Source organism: Schistocerca nitens, chromosome 3, assembly GCF_023898315.1.
Source record: "Schistocerca nitens isolate TAMUIC-IGC-003100 chromosome 3, iqSchNite1.1, whole genome shotgun sequence".
NCBI lineage: Eukaryota > Metazoa > Arthropoda > Insecta > Orthoptera > Acrididae > Schistocerca > Schistocerca nitens.
The window spans coordinates 857,685,416-857,702,227 of NC_064616.1; the positions used below are offsets into that span (position 1 = coordinate 857,685,416).

The 16,812-nt window shown below is 38.5% G+C and overlaps 1 protein-coding gene across 1 annotated transcript in view; it reads left to right on the forward strand.

The window, feature by feature from the left end:
- Positions 1-16,812, forward strand: part of LOC126248885 (omega-amidase NIT2) — a 47,593-nt gene that overhangs the window by 8,592 nt on the left and 22,189 nt on the right. Inside the window, exons 2-3 of the mRNA XM_049950343.1 lie at positions 2,782-2,928; positions 4,638-4,822. Of these exons, the coding sequence (XP_049806300.1) occupies positions 2,782-2,928; positions 4,638-4,822 (332 nt within the window). The remainder of the gene's footprint in view (positions 1-2,781; positions 2,929-4,637; positions 4,823-16,812) is intronic.

Genomic DNA, 16,812 nt, shown 5'->3' on the forward strand with positions numbered 1-16,812 from the left:
TAGTCCATGGACATAATTCTGACTGGGGAGAAATCACATATGTCTTAGGTCCACTATTGTTCCTCATATATGTAAATGCTCTTCCATCTGATATCTAACAAACAGAATTCATTCTTTTTGCAGATGACACTAGTATTCTAAACAATCAAACATACATACAGAAATAGAAGAAATGGTAAACAACATTCTTTACAGTATGATTGCCTGGTTTTATGCAAATTGTCTCACCTTCAGTTTTAAAAAGACACAACATATATTCAGTTCTGCACATCTAGGGGTACTACACCAATGGTAAGTGTAACACATGGAGAGGAAGTAATAAATAGGGTGGAAACTTCAAAATTCTTAGGTGTCCATATTTATAAGAGTAGGTATCCTTATTGATGAGAATTTTAACTGGAAAAAGCATGTTTTGGAACTCGTAAAACAACCAAGCTCAGCCAAATTTTGCACTTAGAATCATTGCAAATCTTGGGGAGAGAGAAATCAGTAAGTTGACATATTTTCATTCAAAATTTCATATGGAATAATATTCTCGAGCTACTCATCTTTAAGAATGAAAGTCTCCATTGCTCAAATATCTGCTGTAAGAATAATACGTGCTTCTCACTCATAATCGTGTTGTAGACATCTGTTTAAAGAGTTGGCCATTCTGATTACTGCTTCACAGTGTATTTATTCCCTCATGAAGTTTGTTGCAAATAATCCACTACAGTTTGAAAGGAACAATGATGTACATAATTACAATTCCACTATATGCCATATATAATATAACTGTGAAATGGAATTGTCATCAACAATTTTTCATTGTAGATCCAGACTAGTATCAACCAACACTGAAGGAAATAAAGACATAGTAAAAGAGTTGAAGAAAAAAATGCCCAGGTGCAGATGAGATCCAGTTTGTGGGTGTTCAGAAGAGCGGAATGCAATTCAAGGGGAAACGTCACCAACTAATAGTGAAGATGTGGACAGTGTAATAAAGTCTAGGAGGTTGTAGACCAGTGATAATGTGTGTAATTTGCAAGAAGGTAGACTGTACGAAATGTACACACAGTTTCTCTCCTCCATACATTGTGCAGATTTTTCCACGGCTGTGTGTTAGATAGAATTAGGCCATCAGTGGAGGAAATGTATGGTGAGTACCAGGGTGGTTTTCAGAAAGATTCATCCACATCTGTGTGCTCTGACAGCTCAGTGAGATTTTGTGCACGTGCTTTTTGTGGACTTCAAGGATGTCATATGACATTATTCACTTTAAAAGCCTAAAGTAGTACTTGATACAGTTCAGGATACATAAGGAACTTATTGCCCATGTTAAAATATGTCTAAGTAACACAGAAGGTAAGGTGAGACTGTACAATACAACCAGAGATAAATTACTATAATCATGTTGTTCCTCTTTGGAAAAAAATAATGAAAGTAATGTTCTGCAAAAGTCACAAGAGAATCCCAGCTGGTAATAATTAGCTGGGCAACTACTGACAATTTAACCATATCATCAAGGTCCAATCAAGAACTGGTGAAAATAAGTGAATGATGCCATGGAGACTGCAATGAGTGGAACTGATGCTGTAAATAAACCAAAGAGAGAATATCATGTCATTGGTAGGAAAAATCAGGATAGTCATTTGTTTATTTGTACTACTAACTTTCCTACTGTGCACTCCACCACTGTTTCTTGTTGGTCATTGCACACTTCATAAAAAATGGAAATACACTATTGAAAACATATTTCATCATTGTGAAGTCACCAGTGTGCTTCTCACAAGAAGAGCTGTGGGGCAAGTCATGCGCTACAACAAAAATAGTATGTTAATAACTAAATGCTGTATTTGTAATTTAGTTGCATTTTATAGCTTGCAAACTTGAGTAGCATTTCCTTCATAGTTTAATAAAATAGTCAGCTATATTAACACCCCCCCCCCCACCTCCTCCCCCCCCCCCCAAACTACAAACAGAAGTGTTCGTTTTTCCATGTGCTTTTTGAAACAAAAAAGAATTACTTAATTACTTCTCCTGATATGCTTAAAAATATAACACTTATCAGATTTCTCGTGATCTGTGATATAGTGGTTATGACACTGGATCATATTTTGGAGTAGTGGAGCACAAATCCCTGTCACACTATCCAGATCTATGTTTGATATGGTTTTTCCTAATTTCATGCAAGTGATGGTTACAGTTTAATCAGTGAAGCTGCAAGCAATTTCTTTCTTCATCATTACCAGTTTACTCTAGTGCTCAGTTGTTAATGATCTAAATGTTGATGGGACATCAAACAATAACCTTTCCTATATTATAAAAATGAAACCTAGAGGCAAACTTAACACTCAAATCATCGTAGAAACAGTGAGAACTCCATAGCCCATGCAAAACATCTAGTACAATTTGCATTCTTCAGCTATCACTAAAAATAGATTAATCTTAGTATAAATTAATAATTTTACTTCAAAATTGGGTTCAATATTTCACATTGCACATCTATAAATATTGTAAACTGAAGTCCGCAAGTGTGTTTTTCTAACTGTATGTGAAGTCTAATCTCAGGAACTGGTGAAGGGATTTTGATAGTTTTCACTAATCGATACACTGATTGATGAGGAAGGTTTGTGTGTGTAATTTATCACCACTATGCCAGACAAGTTGGCCAGCCGTAAATACTTAGAACTACCCTTGTGAAGCTGCAGTGGGTCACTAGTGATATAAATATGAAAAACATTTGTATGAGGCACCACTGATTATTAATAAAATTATCATTTTTTTATTTTATTTTTTTAGAGTTCAGAATTGCACTGGTTCAACTTGTGGTTGGTGGAACAAAGGAAAAGAATGTAAAAAAAGCCATAGACTTCATTAAACAAGCCAAGGAAAAAGGATCTGATGTTGTCATTCTTCCTGAATGCTTCAACTCACCGTATGGAACAAGTAAGAACACACAAATTTCAGTCTCTCTCTCTCTCTCTCTCTGGCCAATTATTTCTACTTTCCTAGTTAAAAAAAAAATGAGGAGGTTCACCATATTGAATGATGTCATTGACAGCAGAACATGAAATTGTAATAAACATATTTAAAATTTAATTTTTTGAAATACAGCAGCTATTATTTTCCTTTATTGTAGCTTAATATTACCAATACTTGCTTTCTGTGACTGTGTATCTTTAGTATGCTCTGTTCAGAAGTTTTTAAACTGGTTGAGTTTCTTGCAGTTTGAGCTGAATTCATTTATTGTTGAACTTGTTATTGTTTTCCAGTTTCTTTTGTACTTTTAAAGTCTGTGGTGTTTCTTCCATAATTACTTACTGCTGTACATTTTGACTGGATTCACTAGTTGTTTTCTCAGAGCAGAAATATTTTATGCTGACTTTTTAGTAGTTATGAATCATGTTCATGCTATTGTCATGTTTTTTTGTCAACTATTATGCAGCTAGTGTTTTATGTGTGATATAGCTTTGACCTGGCCAGCAGGATAATTTTTGTAGGTGTGAAACCCAACAGGAAGATTGTCAGGAGGAACAGGAGATCAGGAGATAACTCCCAGCCAAATTAAGTGTACACAAACAAATTTTTATTATATTTTACTGTACACATAACAGTGGGAATTGGGTTACTTGTTTTTTCCCTTGGCTTATTTAATTCCTCTGTTCGATGCCAGTGCTCCATACAGGGCAAGTAATTTCTCAAAATGCATGTTGTTCTCACCGTCTACATGATGTTATTATTTGCTGTTTTCTTTCTTCCTTGCTTCATCATTCTTTTGTAAAATCACCCCACCTCCTCATTTTTATTTCTTTTCAGCGGTCTATGTATTGTGTCCTCTGAAAATGACAGAACCAGTTTCCTTCCTAATCATGCCCAATTTTGGGCATGTCCTCCATTTCAAATGACCTTACTGTCAATGAGACATCAAACCCTGATCTTATTTTTCCTTCTGTCTGTTTTGGTGATTTTGTATTTGGCAGTTCTCTATTGTATTTTGTTTCTCAATTTTCCCAACTTTTCTGTGTCTGCACTCCATCCCAAGATTTTGTGATTTCTTTTGAGTTTACATTACACCTTTGAACTGTTTTTTACTACCAGCTCTTAACTAACACTTCTCTTTCTAGAATTTGAAATGTTTTGGCAGAGAGGGAAAGAGAGAGAGAGAGAGAGAGAGAGAGAGAGAGAGAGAGAGAGAGAATGTTTTAGCTAAATCCTTTTATGTTTTGCTGGTATCCTTTGTATTTTTAAAGTTTTTATTGTGTATCTTTCTGATTTATTTATTGACGATTTGGAAGGACAGATTGCTACTCTCCATATAGAAAAGGTGTTCAGTCGCATACAGGCACAATGAAAAAGACTGTTAAAATGTTAAAGCTTTTGGATAAAATCCTTATTCTCCAGTAGAAAACATGCACATATTCACATGCTAGTGCCCTGAGACAGTGCCTATGTGTGTTGTACTTGTGTGAATGTGTGTGTTTTCTAATGCAGAAGGACTTTATCCGAAAGCTTTATTATTTTCGCAGTCTTTTTCATTGTGCCTGTCTGAGAGTCAGCGCCTCCTCCACATGATATGTAGCAATCCATCCTTCCCATATTATTGTTATTCCATCCTGGACTTTCCATTGTTTGATTTATTAATTGAAATATTTCAGAATATTTCTCCAGTTATGCTGAGGAAATTCCCAGTGGTGAGACAAGCAAAGCATTGTCACAAGCAGCTAAAGATAATAATGTCTATTTAATTGGTGGGTCTATTCCTGAACGGGATGGAAATAAGTTGTATAACACTTGCACAATCTGGAATAGATCTGGCCAGATGGTGGCTAAACACCGAAAGGTAACTTGAAACTACTGATACCAGTTGGTAAATAAACCAATTTCCACAAAAGACAGACGTAAAGTTAAATTCACAGTTCAATGAACAGGTTTAAACACATTGCAAATGTGTAGCGTATTAACCGTCTGACACATAATCATATTTACCCACAGGAATAAATACTAGAGATTGTAGGAATGTGAATGAGGTTGATTTTTCAGTATCAAAAATTTGACACTCTTTTTACAGAATCTCAGAGTAACAGTTCTGAAGCATATACTTTATCAGGTATAGCACATTACTCTGCTTGCGCTAAAACAGATGTGGTGTTATGGTTTGATAAGTGAACTGGGGTGAGAATAATTAAAACAGAGGTGTTTTTTGTTACAGTGAGATCTTTCCATGAATTTTAACCATTAGCTAGTTATTTTGAACTCCAAAACATTTTGTTAACTTCCACTCACATAGGTAGAAATGTCCATCATAATAAGATAAGAGAAGCCAGAGCTAGCTTGGAAAGATTTAGGTGTTTGTTTCTCCCACATGCTGTTTGAGAGTGGAACGGTAGAGAAATATTGGTAGTCTGCAAATGTAGTTGAAACTTCTTCAGAATATGGAAAAAAAAACAACCTGAGAGAAATTGTGAAACACTTGGGAAAGGATCATGCCTTAGCAAAATGTTTTGTTTATAAAAAAATGACTTTTGTCCATATATGGATATGCAGGTTGTAATATAAAATTTCCTGTACAGATTTTGAGGACTTGTAGTGGGGACCAAGATGGTTAAGTTTAGCGCAGGAACTCGTGTCCAGAAATACATCATTTTCCTGCTACTCACAAAATACTACAGCACACATTGCTCTGACTCTTGCTGTGTGCTGTCTCGGTCTACTGAACAAGTACACTCAAGTACACTCAATGTGGCCATAACCTATACCAGTAGGTCTTCTTCAGACACCACAGCGGTCTTGTAAATCAAGGATTTCATGTGACCCAACATGTAGTAGTCAAGCAGGTTCAAGTCAGGCAAACATGCAGACCAAACAATTGGGTCACTGTGACCACCTATCCACTATTGCCCAAATCATTAGTTCTATGATCTCGGAACACACATTTGAAATGAGATGGTATACCATAATGCTGGAACCACAAGCTTTGATGCACATGCAGTTGTGCATCTTCCAAGAGCCCATGCAGCATGCCATCAAGAAATCACAAGTATGGGGCACCCGTAAGATGTGGTCGAATAAGGTATTGTCCAATCACATGTCCAGCCAGGATCCCTGTCCAAGTGTTCAAACCGTATTGTTCCTGAAACCCATGGTGGTGGGCAGCATCCTGGTTTTCATCATCTCACATGACTTGTGGGAATTGAGAACACCTTCCCTGGTAAGCTGGGTTTCATCCGTAAAAAGGATCTGCCTTGGGAAGTCAGGTTTCACCACACAACATTGCAAGAACCACCTGTGGAAGTGGGCTCATGATGTAAAATCCTGTGGCTGCATTGCCTGTAACTTCTGGGGGTGGTACTGGTGTAGCTACTGTTCATGTGTAACATGCCAGACAGTTTGGTGATCCACAGTCAGTCTACCTGCTATGTCTCTTGGACTCATCATTGCATCTTATTCTACTGCATGAAGTACAGCCTCTTCAAACTTGGGTATGTGGCAATGCCATGGAACACCACAGTTGGGCCTGTTGGTGGGGAATTTACATGTTTCTGAGGCCCACTGGTACATTGTACTAAAGAGAGAGAGTGCAAAGGTGTCTAACAATGCGGGAAACCCTCTGCATACAACTGATGATCAGCCTTCCCATTGCAAACGTGTAGTTCACTATGGTCACCAGCAACACACTAAAAATGAAATGTACATACAGCTTGCATTCTGTACTGTAGTGAATGATTACTAGTGTATGATAGTACAGTGTGAACAAAGACAACCAGCTGCGACCGAACCGCCGAATCCTTCCATCAGTAAATGGGGTATGTTCTCAACTGACTCGGTTGTTTTAACCCCCTCCACTGACGGAATGACCCGCTTCCTAATTCCGTATGTATAAAGCCAATACGGACTTGTAGCTGTCACGCCTTTGCGCTTACTGCTACGTATTTTAACCGTGAATAGCTCAGTCCTAATGGTAAGAGGTAGTAGTGAATTCACGTTGGTAATCTTTGAATACAGCACAGCTGCCACAAGCTCAGCTCACTTGTACTCCACTCCTACCCTCGCCATTGCACCACATTAACTAGGTGCTACGTGGACCTTGCTAAATTTACTTGCGTATACAATTTTGACCGTTACTCGCCAGTATTTGCCTAATGATTAGTACACTCCTAACCGGACTATTTCCCAAAGAGCTGTGATGATTGAACGGGTTCGATCCACGGCCTACAGTGCCCTACAGTTCACACGGTAACACTGCCTACCTGACCCACTTAACTTGGTAGTGAGCTTTTGTATCCAATCATCACTGCTAGCAGCAGTGGGTAATCCTATCAGCACGACGAGAGCAGCAGACTTACCGTCGAATCCTCCTGAAAATACTTATAACTACGGTCGCCAGCTCTGAAGGAGCAAAAGAATAAATCAAATTTTGGCTCGTTTCAAAGTGAAACTTAATTCTGAATATTACTATTTCTGATCATTCTAGGTGAATCTACAAAGCAAATACTCTCTCAATTTCTGTGAGTTGGCTTGGTAATTACTACCAAGACAATTTATGCAACTTAAGTTAACAAATGCTATCCTCCAACTTATTTAATGATTTTGGATATTACTCTTTGGACAATTGATATTGAATTAGTTAAGTGACTTTACTTGAAAGGTTACTCAGAAAAATTTAAGTAACTATAAATAGGCGACTCATTATGGTGTGACCATTGCTCTTTTCAACATTCTATACGCTAAAGTATTCCACAACCAAAAGAATTGTAAATGAAAGAGGCGATGGTGGCCTCAGTCTGATTTCACTATACTATGTTTTAGGTTACTACACTTTACAATGAACAACATGCGTCGTAATTTTACTCATTGCTATATTCAGTTCTCTGCACTTGTATAAAAGAAAACTGGTATTCTCCTTTTACATGTATACAAAGTTCGACTTAACAATTGCAAGCAGTCTTGCCTTGGGTAGACGTGTCGGTTTTGGTGGTGAGACGCATGTGGCTAACGCAGCTCTTCACGCCTCATGCCCTTAATGGCGGCTGGAACTACGAGCTGTAGCACTCGTACAAGCTACTGCACGTCCGCCGTAAAATCTGGGCGCAGTAACTCTTACAATCAGCCCCAGTGGCATAGAGGCGGCTTCAACAACCATTCGTCGCGTTGTACTCCACAAACGACGACGATATTCGCCTCTTCGCTGTTGCACAATCGCTTTTGCGCGAGCACAGTTACGCACGTCCGATCACGTCAACACTCCACAGGCCATTCCATTGTTCAGTCCCTGTGTCTCCAGCTACCGCTAGCTACGCTCGTATCACCAAGAGTGGGGGCGTTCCCCTACCACCTTTTTACCGAAATCATTTAGTATTTAAGAATATTTATATTTATTATCCTGGAGTTCATACCAGTCATAATGATTTACTACTAGCGATTTACAACATTAAATTATACAGTAATAACTTATAATAACCAAGAAAAAGAATACATTTGACTCCGAGAGCTTAGTGCATTGTCTGACAGGCAGCGCTAATTCCCAGTTTCGCCAATAGATGGCATCAGGGTGCACTCCCCGGCAGTCTCACACCAGCGCGCCCGTTTCCGACGCGCGGGCTCCAAATTACTGTCAGCCCACCATCATTTCAGTTCCGTTACACATGCCCCACTTCTTATTGAAGTATCTAACAGTGATAATTCAATAAGAAGTCTCTCCTATAATGAATCTGAAATGTTCGTTAAGCTTTTTACCAAGGGTTTTCCCTTTCTTACTGAATACCTCGATACTTATATTACATATTTAAAATTAAACACCAATTCTTTCTCTCTTTCCTGCTAAACATTACATAAATGATTTACATATATTCTTTCCAATTTTCTTACTTCTAAACACAGTACACTTTAAACATCTTTTTTACAAAAATTTTAAATACACTTATTTTATCTCAGGCAGGTAAAACACACGTTATGCGCCTATTACTTTATAGCCCGTCCTTTTCACTTTACCTCCTCACTTTTCTACCTCTTTCACAACACTTATTTACACATCTATTAAGGCTTTCTTAGAAGCTCAGTCTTTCCCAGTCTGTTTAGTCTCTACTTAAACTAGAAGTTTCATTAGAATACTGCAACATATTTTAGTGAACATTTACCTTTCACATAGAACAAAAGAAACAAAACTATTTACATATTGGTTTACTTTAATATTTATTTTCAATCTGGCAGAATTCGTGTTTCATACCTTTTGAGATCCACTATGTTTCTTACTCCCAGGCGTTTGCCTGTTAATGGGTACTCTAAATAATAAGCATTCACATTGGGTATGGACACTATTTTAAATGGTCCATTATATATATATTTAAATTTGCTGATCTCGTTATTAATTTCACTTGACTTTTCATGTGTTTTTACAAGAACGAGATCACCTATTTTGAATTTAGGATTCCTTACTTTTTCGTCGTGACGACGAATTCTTGCATCTGCTTGTTTCCTCATCTTGTCTTTTACTAAGTTCTTTTTACTATCATAATCTAATTCAACTCTATCTGGAAATTCTAGTAGGTCTTCTACTAGACTTTTACTTCTTGTCTTTTTCAGGATTTCTTCTGGAGTAAATCCAGTGCTCTCGTTTGTTAATGAATTCATGATTTCTTCGAATTCACTCACATACATGCCCCACTTCTTGTGGTTACTATGGCAGTACGTCCTAAATAACCGACCTATCTCACGCATATATCTTTCTGCCGGATTGCTTGATGGGTGATAAGCTGAGATATGTACCACTTCTACCTGTTTCTCAGTTATCCCATCCTTCCACATTTTTGAGCAAAACTGAACACCATTATCTGATAGTATTCTCTTTGGCTTCCCTACTTTCACAAAATAATCACACACCATTTTATCATACACAGCTCTGGCAGTAGCTTTTCTCAAGGGATATAGCTTTATATACTTTGAGAAAAGTTCAACTGCTACAAATATGTACACAAAACCCCCCATGGTTTTCGGTAATGGTCCAAAGATATCTACTGCTACTATTTCTAATACTTCATCAGGTTTTATTGATTGCATGGGCCCTTGATTAGTTGCATTTGTTACTTTCGCCTTTTGGCATAGATCACAAGATCTTATCCTCTGTGCTACCCTTCGTGCCATGTTGTTAAAGGTAATGCATTCATCTAACTTATCGGTACACTTCCGTGCACCACAATGGCCATATGCCAAGTGAACATAATCTATCAGCACTTCAGTGTGTTGTTCCGGCCAACATACTCTCCACTTCCCTGGATTATTTAATCTTTGAAGATACAGTACACCTTTATGTATTTTATATGAAGCCCTTATGTTAGTTGCGTCCGGATTGTCAAACTTGACCTTTACCGACTTGAGTGCATCATCATCACTTTGATATCTTCGCATATTACGACATATTTCCCTAATTTTTTCTCTTCCTTCCGCTTTTTTGAAGTAATTCATCTCAAAAACATCTTCCCTATTCTTTACACTTTCTAGTGTCTCACATCCTTCCGGTAATCTCGACAAAGCATCCGGTACTGCATGTTCTTTCCCTTTAACATACTTGATCTCTATATCAAATTGTTGTAAAAACAGCGCCCATCTGGTCAACCTGTTATGTAACAATCTGCAGTCCTTCAAAAATATTAAAGCTTTGTGGTCTGTATGGACCACAGTCTTATGTCCCCATAAGAAAAGTTGAAATTTCCTAAAACCCCATACTATAGCTAAAGCCTCCTTCTCTGAAACCGTATAGTTTCTTTCGTACTTAGACATGGTTCTACTCGCAAATGCTATTTGTCTATGAGTTTTTTCCCCATCTATCATTACCTCCTGAAATATGGATACTCCCAATCCATAATCTGAACTATCTGTTGCCATGTGGAATGGTTCACACAGGTCAGGGTGCCATAACTTTATGTTTTTAGCCAAATTGTCTTTTATCCGGTTGAATGCTGTTTCACATTCCTCAGTCCATATATACACACTGTTCTTCTTAAGTAGGTTGTTCAGATGTGGGCTATTGAACACCTGATCATCCACATACTTACGATAAAAGGAACAAAGTCCTATAAACGACTTTAGTTGTTTTTTATTCTTGGGAGCCGGACAATTTCTTATTGCTTTGACTTTATCGGAATCCTTTTCAATTCCCTCTGGTGTTACTATATGACCTAAAAACTTTATTTCTTTCTTCACAAACTCGCATTTTTTCAGGTTCAGGGTCATTCCTCCTTTAATTAAAGCTTTGAACACCCTGTCGCATAACTCCATGTGCTCTTCCCATGTCCTTGTAGCAATTAACAGATCATCTACATAAACCGTGATTAGCGAACTAAGTTCACTCCCTAAAATTTTGTCTAAAGCCCGAATGAACACTGAAACGGAAGTATTTAGGCCAAATGGTACCACTGTGTAATGGTAGCATTTGCCATTGAATAAAAATGCCGTGTACTTCCTAGACTCCTCACTTAATGGGATTTGCCAGTATCCTGCAGTTAGGTCTAAACTAGTCATGTACTTTACACCATTAAACTTCTGCAATAAATTATCTATGTTCTCTGGACGATCCAACTCCCTCTTCACTACTTTATTCAGAGTACGAGCATCTATCACTATTCGTACACTTCCATCCTTCTTACCTACTATTACCAATGGGTTATTATATGGGCTAGAACTCCGTTCAATGACCCCACATGAAACCATTTTATCTATTTCTTTTTGAACTGCTTCTTTCTTAGACAAGGGTACATTATATGGTGGTTTAAAGAAAGGTTCATGCTCCTCTACCTCCATGCAGTACTCATAATTTATCACTCGTCCCGGTTTGTCCGAAAATACCTCCTGATTTTCTTTCAGAATTTGCCATAGATCCTCCCTTTGGGCATCAGATAGTCCTTCCGTTTTATCCACTACATTTCGAAGGAGTGTCTCCTTATTTCCATCTTCAACTATCTGCCTCACCAGAAACCAATCGAACTTTTTACCTATTCCTGAATCATGATAATCTCTAAATTCTACCCATCTCAGCTGGTTCTCTTCCATTACTCTAGATGATTCAAATGGTATTTCTAATACCGCACTATCAATTTTACAAACTATTATCCCTTTGTCACAATCTATAATTACTTTCTGTTTTATTAACCAGTCAATGCCTAAAATGACCTCGGCACTGAGCTCTGGAACTACTAAAAATGCATTCGAAAATAGCTTGTTTTTTATCTTAAATTCCATCATCACTTGATGTTTAACAGGTTTACTACATTTCCCTGTCGCCCCTATCACTTTAACACCTGTTACTGGCATCATGACTACTCCTCGTTGCTCTTTGATCATCTCAAAAAATGCATGCGAAATAGCACTTATTTGAGCACCCGTATCCAACAATACATATAAATCGTACCCACATACATTAATGGGTAGGATTGTTTGCATCCTATTGTCCTCTTTCATACTTTCTTTATCTTCCCATAATAAATCCTTTTCCACCGCCAAGTCTTGCCATATTATTTTTCCGGTTTTTATACTGACCATTCCATCTGGAGGTTTCTTTCTCCTTTTCATCCTAAATTCTTTCACCACTTTTTCCAATAGTCCTTCGTCTAGGCTCTTTAATGCCATCTCGTTCTCATTCGAATCTGTCATGCCTGAACTCTCGGTTGCGGAATCGGAAACTTCCTCTACTTCTTTTTCTCCCTGGATGCTTTCTGATGATTCTGACGATAATTCCTCCTCCTTACAAATATGACCTTCTTCGGATTCAAATAATTCTCGCAAATTATAATCCATTTCTCTACTTTCCCTTTGTTGGATAGTGCATTCGCCACTCTTACTTTCATTATTTTCCCCTACTAATGGAATTCCAGTCTCACTCAACTCATTTGCTTCAGTACTACAGGGATCACAACACTCTTTCTCTTGGTTAGATACACTTTCTCTAATTTCTTTAAAAGAATCTTCATCACAGTCATGTACTCTTGCTGTCACTAGGTACACATCATAATCGGTATGGCTCTCTAACACTGTCATATTCGAGTCCAAATTAATCACTTGAGTGGAAGATCTTTCTAATTGTGCTGGCTGGCTTTTGAGCTGATGTACATATTCTGCATACGAGGTAATTTCTGAATCGGCATGCGTCTCTGCACTATGCCCCTTTTTCTTATCCACCCTTTCCTCTTTAATTACTTCTCGATGCGATTCGTCGACTATTCGTACGAACCTTTTACCATAAGTCACATCACTCCTCCCTTGCCCCTGCCTCTCTGCACAGTTGCCATCCCTACCGACAAACAACGCCTTCTCTGACTCTTCCTTCATCAATTCGTCACTCTGACCTCGAATTGAACTTATTTCATTCACGTGAGCCTTCACATCCGACCGATATTCTTTTCCTACTTCATTTCCCTTAATAATTCCTCCCTGCTCTCTCTCCTCTGTTTGTATCCCTGCATTATACTTCGCAAAGTTTCGTTTATGTAACTGCTCTTTAGGCGAACGACGCACTATCCTACTATGGTACTGACAACTCCGATCTTCCCTATATTTGGGCCATTTCTTTCTTTCCGCGCGCGTTAGGCCCTTGACCTGCGCGGTATTTAGTTTTCCTGGTTTTGATAATGCATCCCGTTTCCCTGATAGTGTCCTCTCCCTCGCTGAGAGTTACCTCCTCGACCTCTTCCTCTCATCATGTTAATTTGCGGTTCATTCCTACCACCTTTTACTATTCCATTCTGATTTCTGAAACCTCGAAACTCTCTAGTTTCACGCCACCTATCTTCATTCTCGATTTTTTCTAAAAATTCATCGAATGTTCGATGAGTGCCTCCTACATAACGCTTTGAATCGTCAGGTAGCTTTTTCCACAACTCCCACACTATCTCCGATTCTGATCTACGATCTTTAAGATACTCCAAACGCTTGAACCATCCTTCACAGTATTCTTTCATGAGCCCACGCCCATGTTCTGGCATTCTGGCGACAACGAATTCTCTCCACAACCTATCCCTCTGTTGTGTGCCCCAGAATTCCTCAAGGAACTTTTCTTTGAAGTCTGTAAACTTCAAATTGTCGATATCCAAATTCAATCCCCAACGTTTAGCATGGCCTGCTAAAGCGTCTATTACTAAATTAATTTTTTCTTTATCTGACATGTCTGTTGGTAAGACACGTTCACAATTTTTTATAAAATCCATTGGATGCCATCCACCTTGTTTCTTTTGAGGATCGTATTTTTCCTCCCTACTCAGTATTTCTGATTTTTGCATTACCAATGGGATACCACTACAGTTAAGGAACGTCTGATTCTGAACTTGCTGACTTAACAATTTTATCTCATTACGCAGTGTATTTTCCTGCTCCTGCACACATGCATCAAAACTCAACATGGTATTGCGCAGTGTTTCAATATCAGCTGCCGTTTCTTTAACAATCTCTTTCTTTACAACTGGTACTATCACCTGTAATTTACTTTCAATTATCGGTTCTAATTTTTCACTAACCAAAGGTTCCACTGATTTCTCTATTCTCTGAATTTCGGTATCAAATCTTTTCTCTATTTCTGTGACTTTTCTCTGAACATTTGTTATTTCAGTCCTAATGCTATTTACTGATTTGTTTACCTCTGTGATACGTTGGCTTTGCGTATTCAAAATATCTAAATTGGCTTTTATTTTACCAGATAGGTTTTCATCCAATTGGGATATATGACTAGCCATTTCTGCTTTCAAACTAGCATTCCCTTCTCGAATTTGCGCCATCATCCTATTTAACAAACTTGTTAATTCCATATCCTCTCCCTTGTGACTAGCATCCACAGATACATTGGGTTCACTTTTCACTACCTTTGGTTTCACTTCCCGTTCCTCCTGTCTTATGGGTGTGGATTCATCTATAAGATTTTCCAACCCTACAACAGTATCTATGGTCCCTAATTCTGGGTCTGACCTTGTAATGTTTTCGTCTTGCTTGTTACTATTCGACTCCATCTTATGCTGCTGTATTTCGTGCCTAATAGAAATGTTTATTAAACCAAGTATTACTTGTTTAACTCCTACTATTGGACTTTCTTTTGCTGCTTTGCAGGTTGTCGTCTTGAACTTACCAATTGTGGTATATTTGTCTACAACAGAATTTTAAATTTAAAATTTTCTTGAAACTACAAGTTTATATAAAACACATTTATTGCAGCCATTATTCTACAAACTTGGGTAAGTCCTGTCACGGTCGCCACATGCGACCGAACCGCCGAATCCTTCCATCAGTAAATGGGGTATGTTCTCAACTGACTCGGTTGTTTTAACCCCCTCCACTGACGGAATGACCCGCTTCCTAATTCCGTATGTATAAAGCCAATACGGACTTGTAGCTGTCACGCCTTTGCGCTTACTGCTACGTATTTTAACCGTGAATAGCTCAGTCCTAATGGTAAGAGGTAGTAGTGAATTCACGTTGGTAATCTTTGAATACAGCACAGCTGCCACAAGCTCAGCTCACTTGTACTCCACTCCTACCCTCGCCATTGCACCACATTAACTAGGTGCTACGTGGACCTTGCTAAATTTACTTGCGTATACAATTTTGACCGTTACTCGCCAGTATTTGCCTAATGATTAGTACACTCCTAACCGGACTATTTCCCAAAGAGCTGTGATGATTGAACGGGTTCGATCCACGGCCTACAGTGCCCTACAGTTCACACGGTAACACTGCCTACCTGACCCACTTAACTTGGTAGTGAGCTTTTGTATCCAATCATCACTGCTAGCAGCAGTGGGTAATCCTATCAGCACGACGAGAGCAGCAGACTTACCGTCGAATCCTCCTGAAAATACTTATAACTACGGTCGCCAGCTCTGAAGGAGCAAAAGAATAAATCAAATTTTGGCTCGTTTCAAAGTGAAACTTAATTCTGAATATTACTATTTCTGATCATTCTAGGTGAATCTACAAAGCAAATACTCTCTCAATTTCTGTGAGTTGGCTTGGTAATTACTACCAAGACAATTTATGCAACTTAAGTTAACAAATGCTATCCTCCAACTTATTTAATGATTTTGGATATTACTCTTTGGACAATTGATATTGAATTAGTTAAGTGACTTTACTTGAAAGGTTACTCAGAAAAATTTAAGTAACTATAAATAGGCGACTCATTATGGTGTGACCATTGCTCTTTTCAACATTCTATACGCTAAAGTATTCCACAACCAAAAGAATTGTAAATGAAAGAGGCGATGGTGGCCTCAGTCTGATTTCACTATACTATGTTTTAGGTTACTACACTTTACAATGAACAACATGCGTCGTAATTTTACTCATTGCTATATTCAGTTCTCTGCACTTGTATAAAAGAAAACTGGTATTCTCCTTTTACATGTATACAAAGTTCGACTTAACAATTGCAAGCAGTCTTGCCTTGGGTAGACGTGTCGGTTTTGGTGGTGAGACGCATGTGGCTAACGCAGCTCTTCACGCCTCATGCCCTTAATGGCGGCTGGAACTACGAGCTGTAGCACTCGTACAAGCTACTGCACGTCCGCCGTAAAATCTGGGCGCAGTAACTCTTACAATCAGCCCCAGTGGCATAGAGGCGGCTTCAACAACCATTCGTCGCGTTGTACTCCACAAACGACGACGATATTCGCCTCTTCGCTGTTGCACAATCGCTTTTGCGCGAGCACAGTTACGCACGTCCGATCACGTCAACACTCCACAGGCCATTCCATTGTTCAGTCCCTGTGTCTCCAGCTACCGCTAGCTACGCTCGTATCACCAAGAGTGGGGGCGTTCCCCTACCACCTTTTTACCGAAATCATTTAGTATTTAAGAATA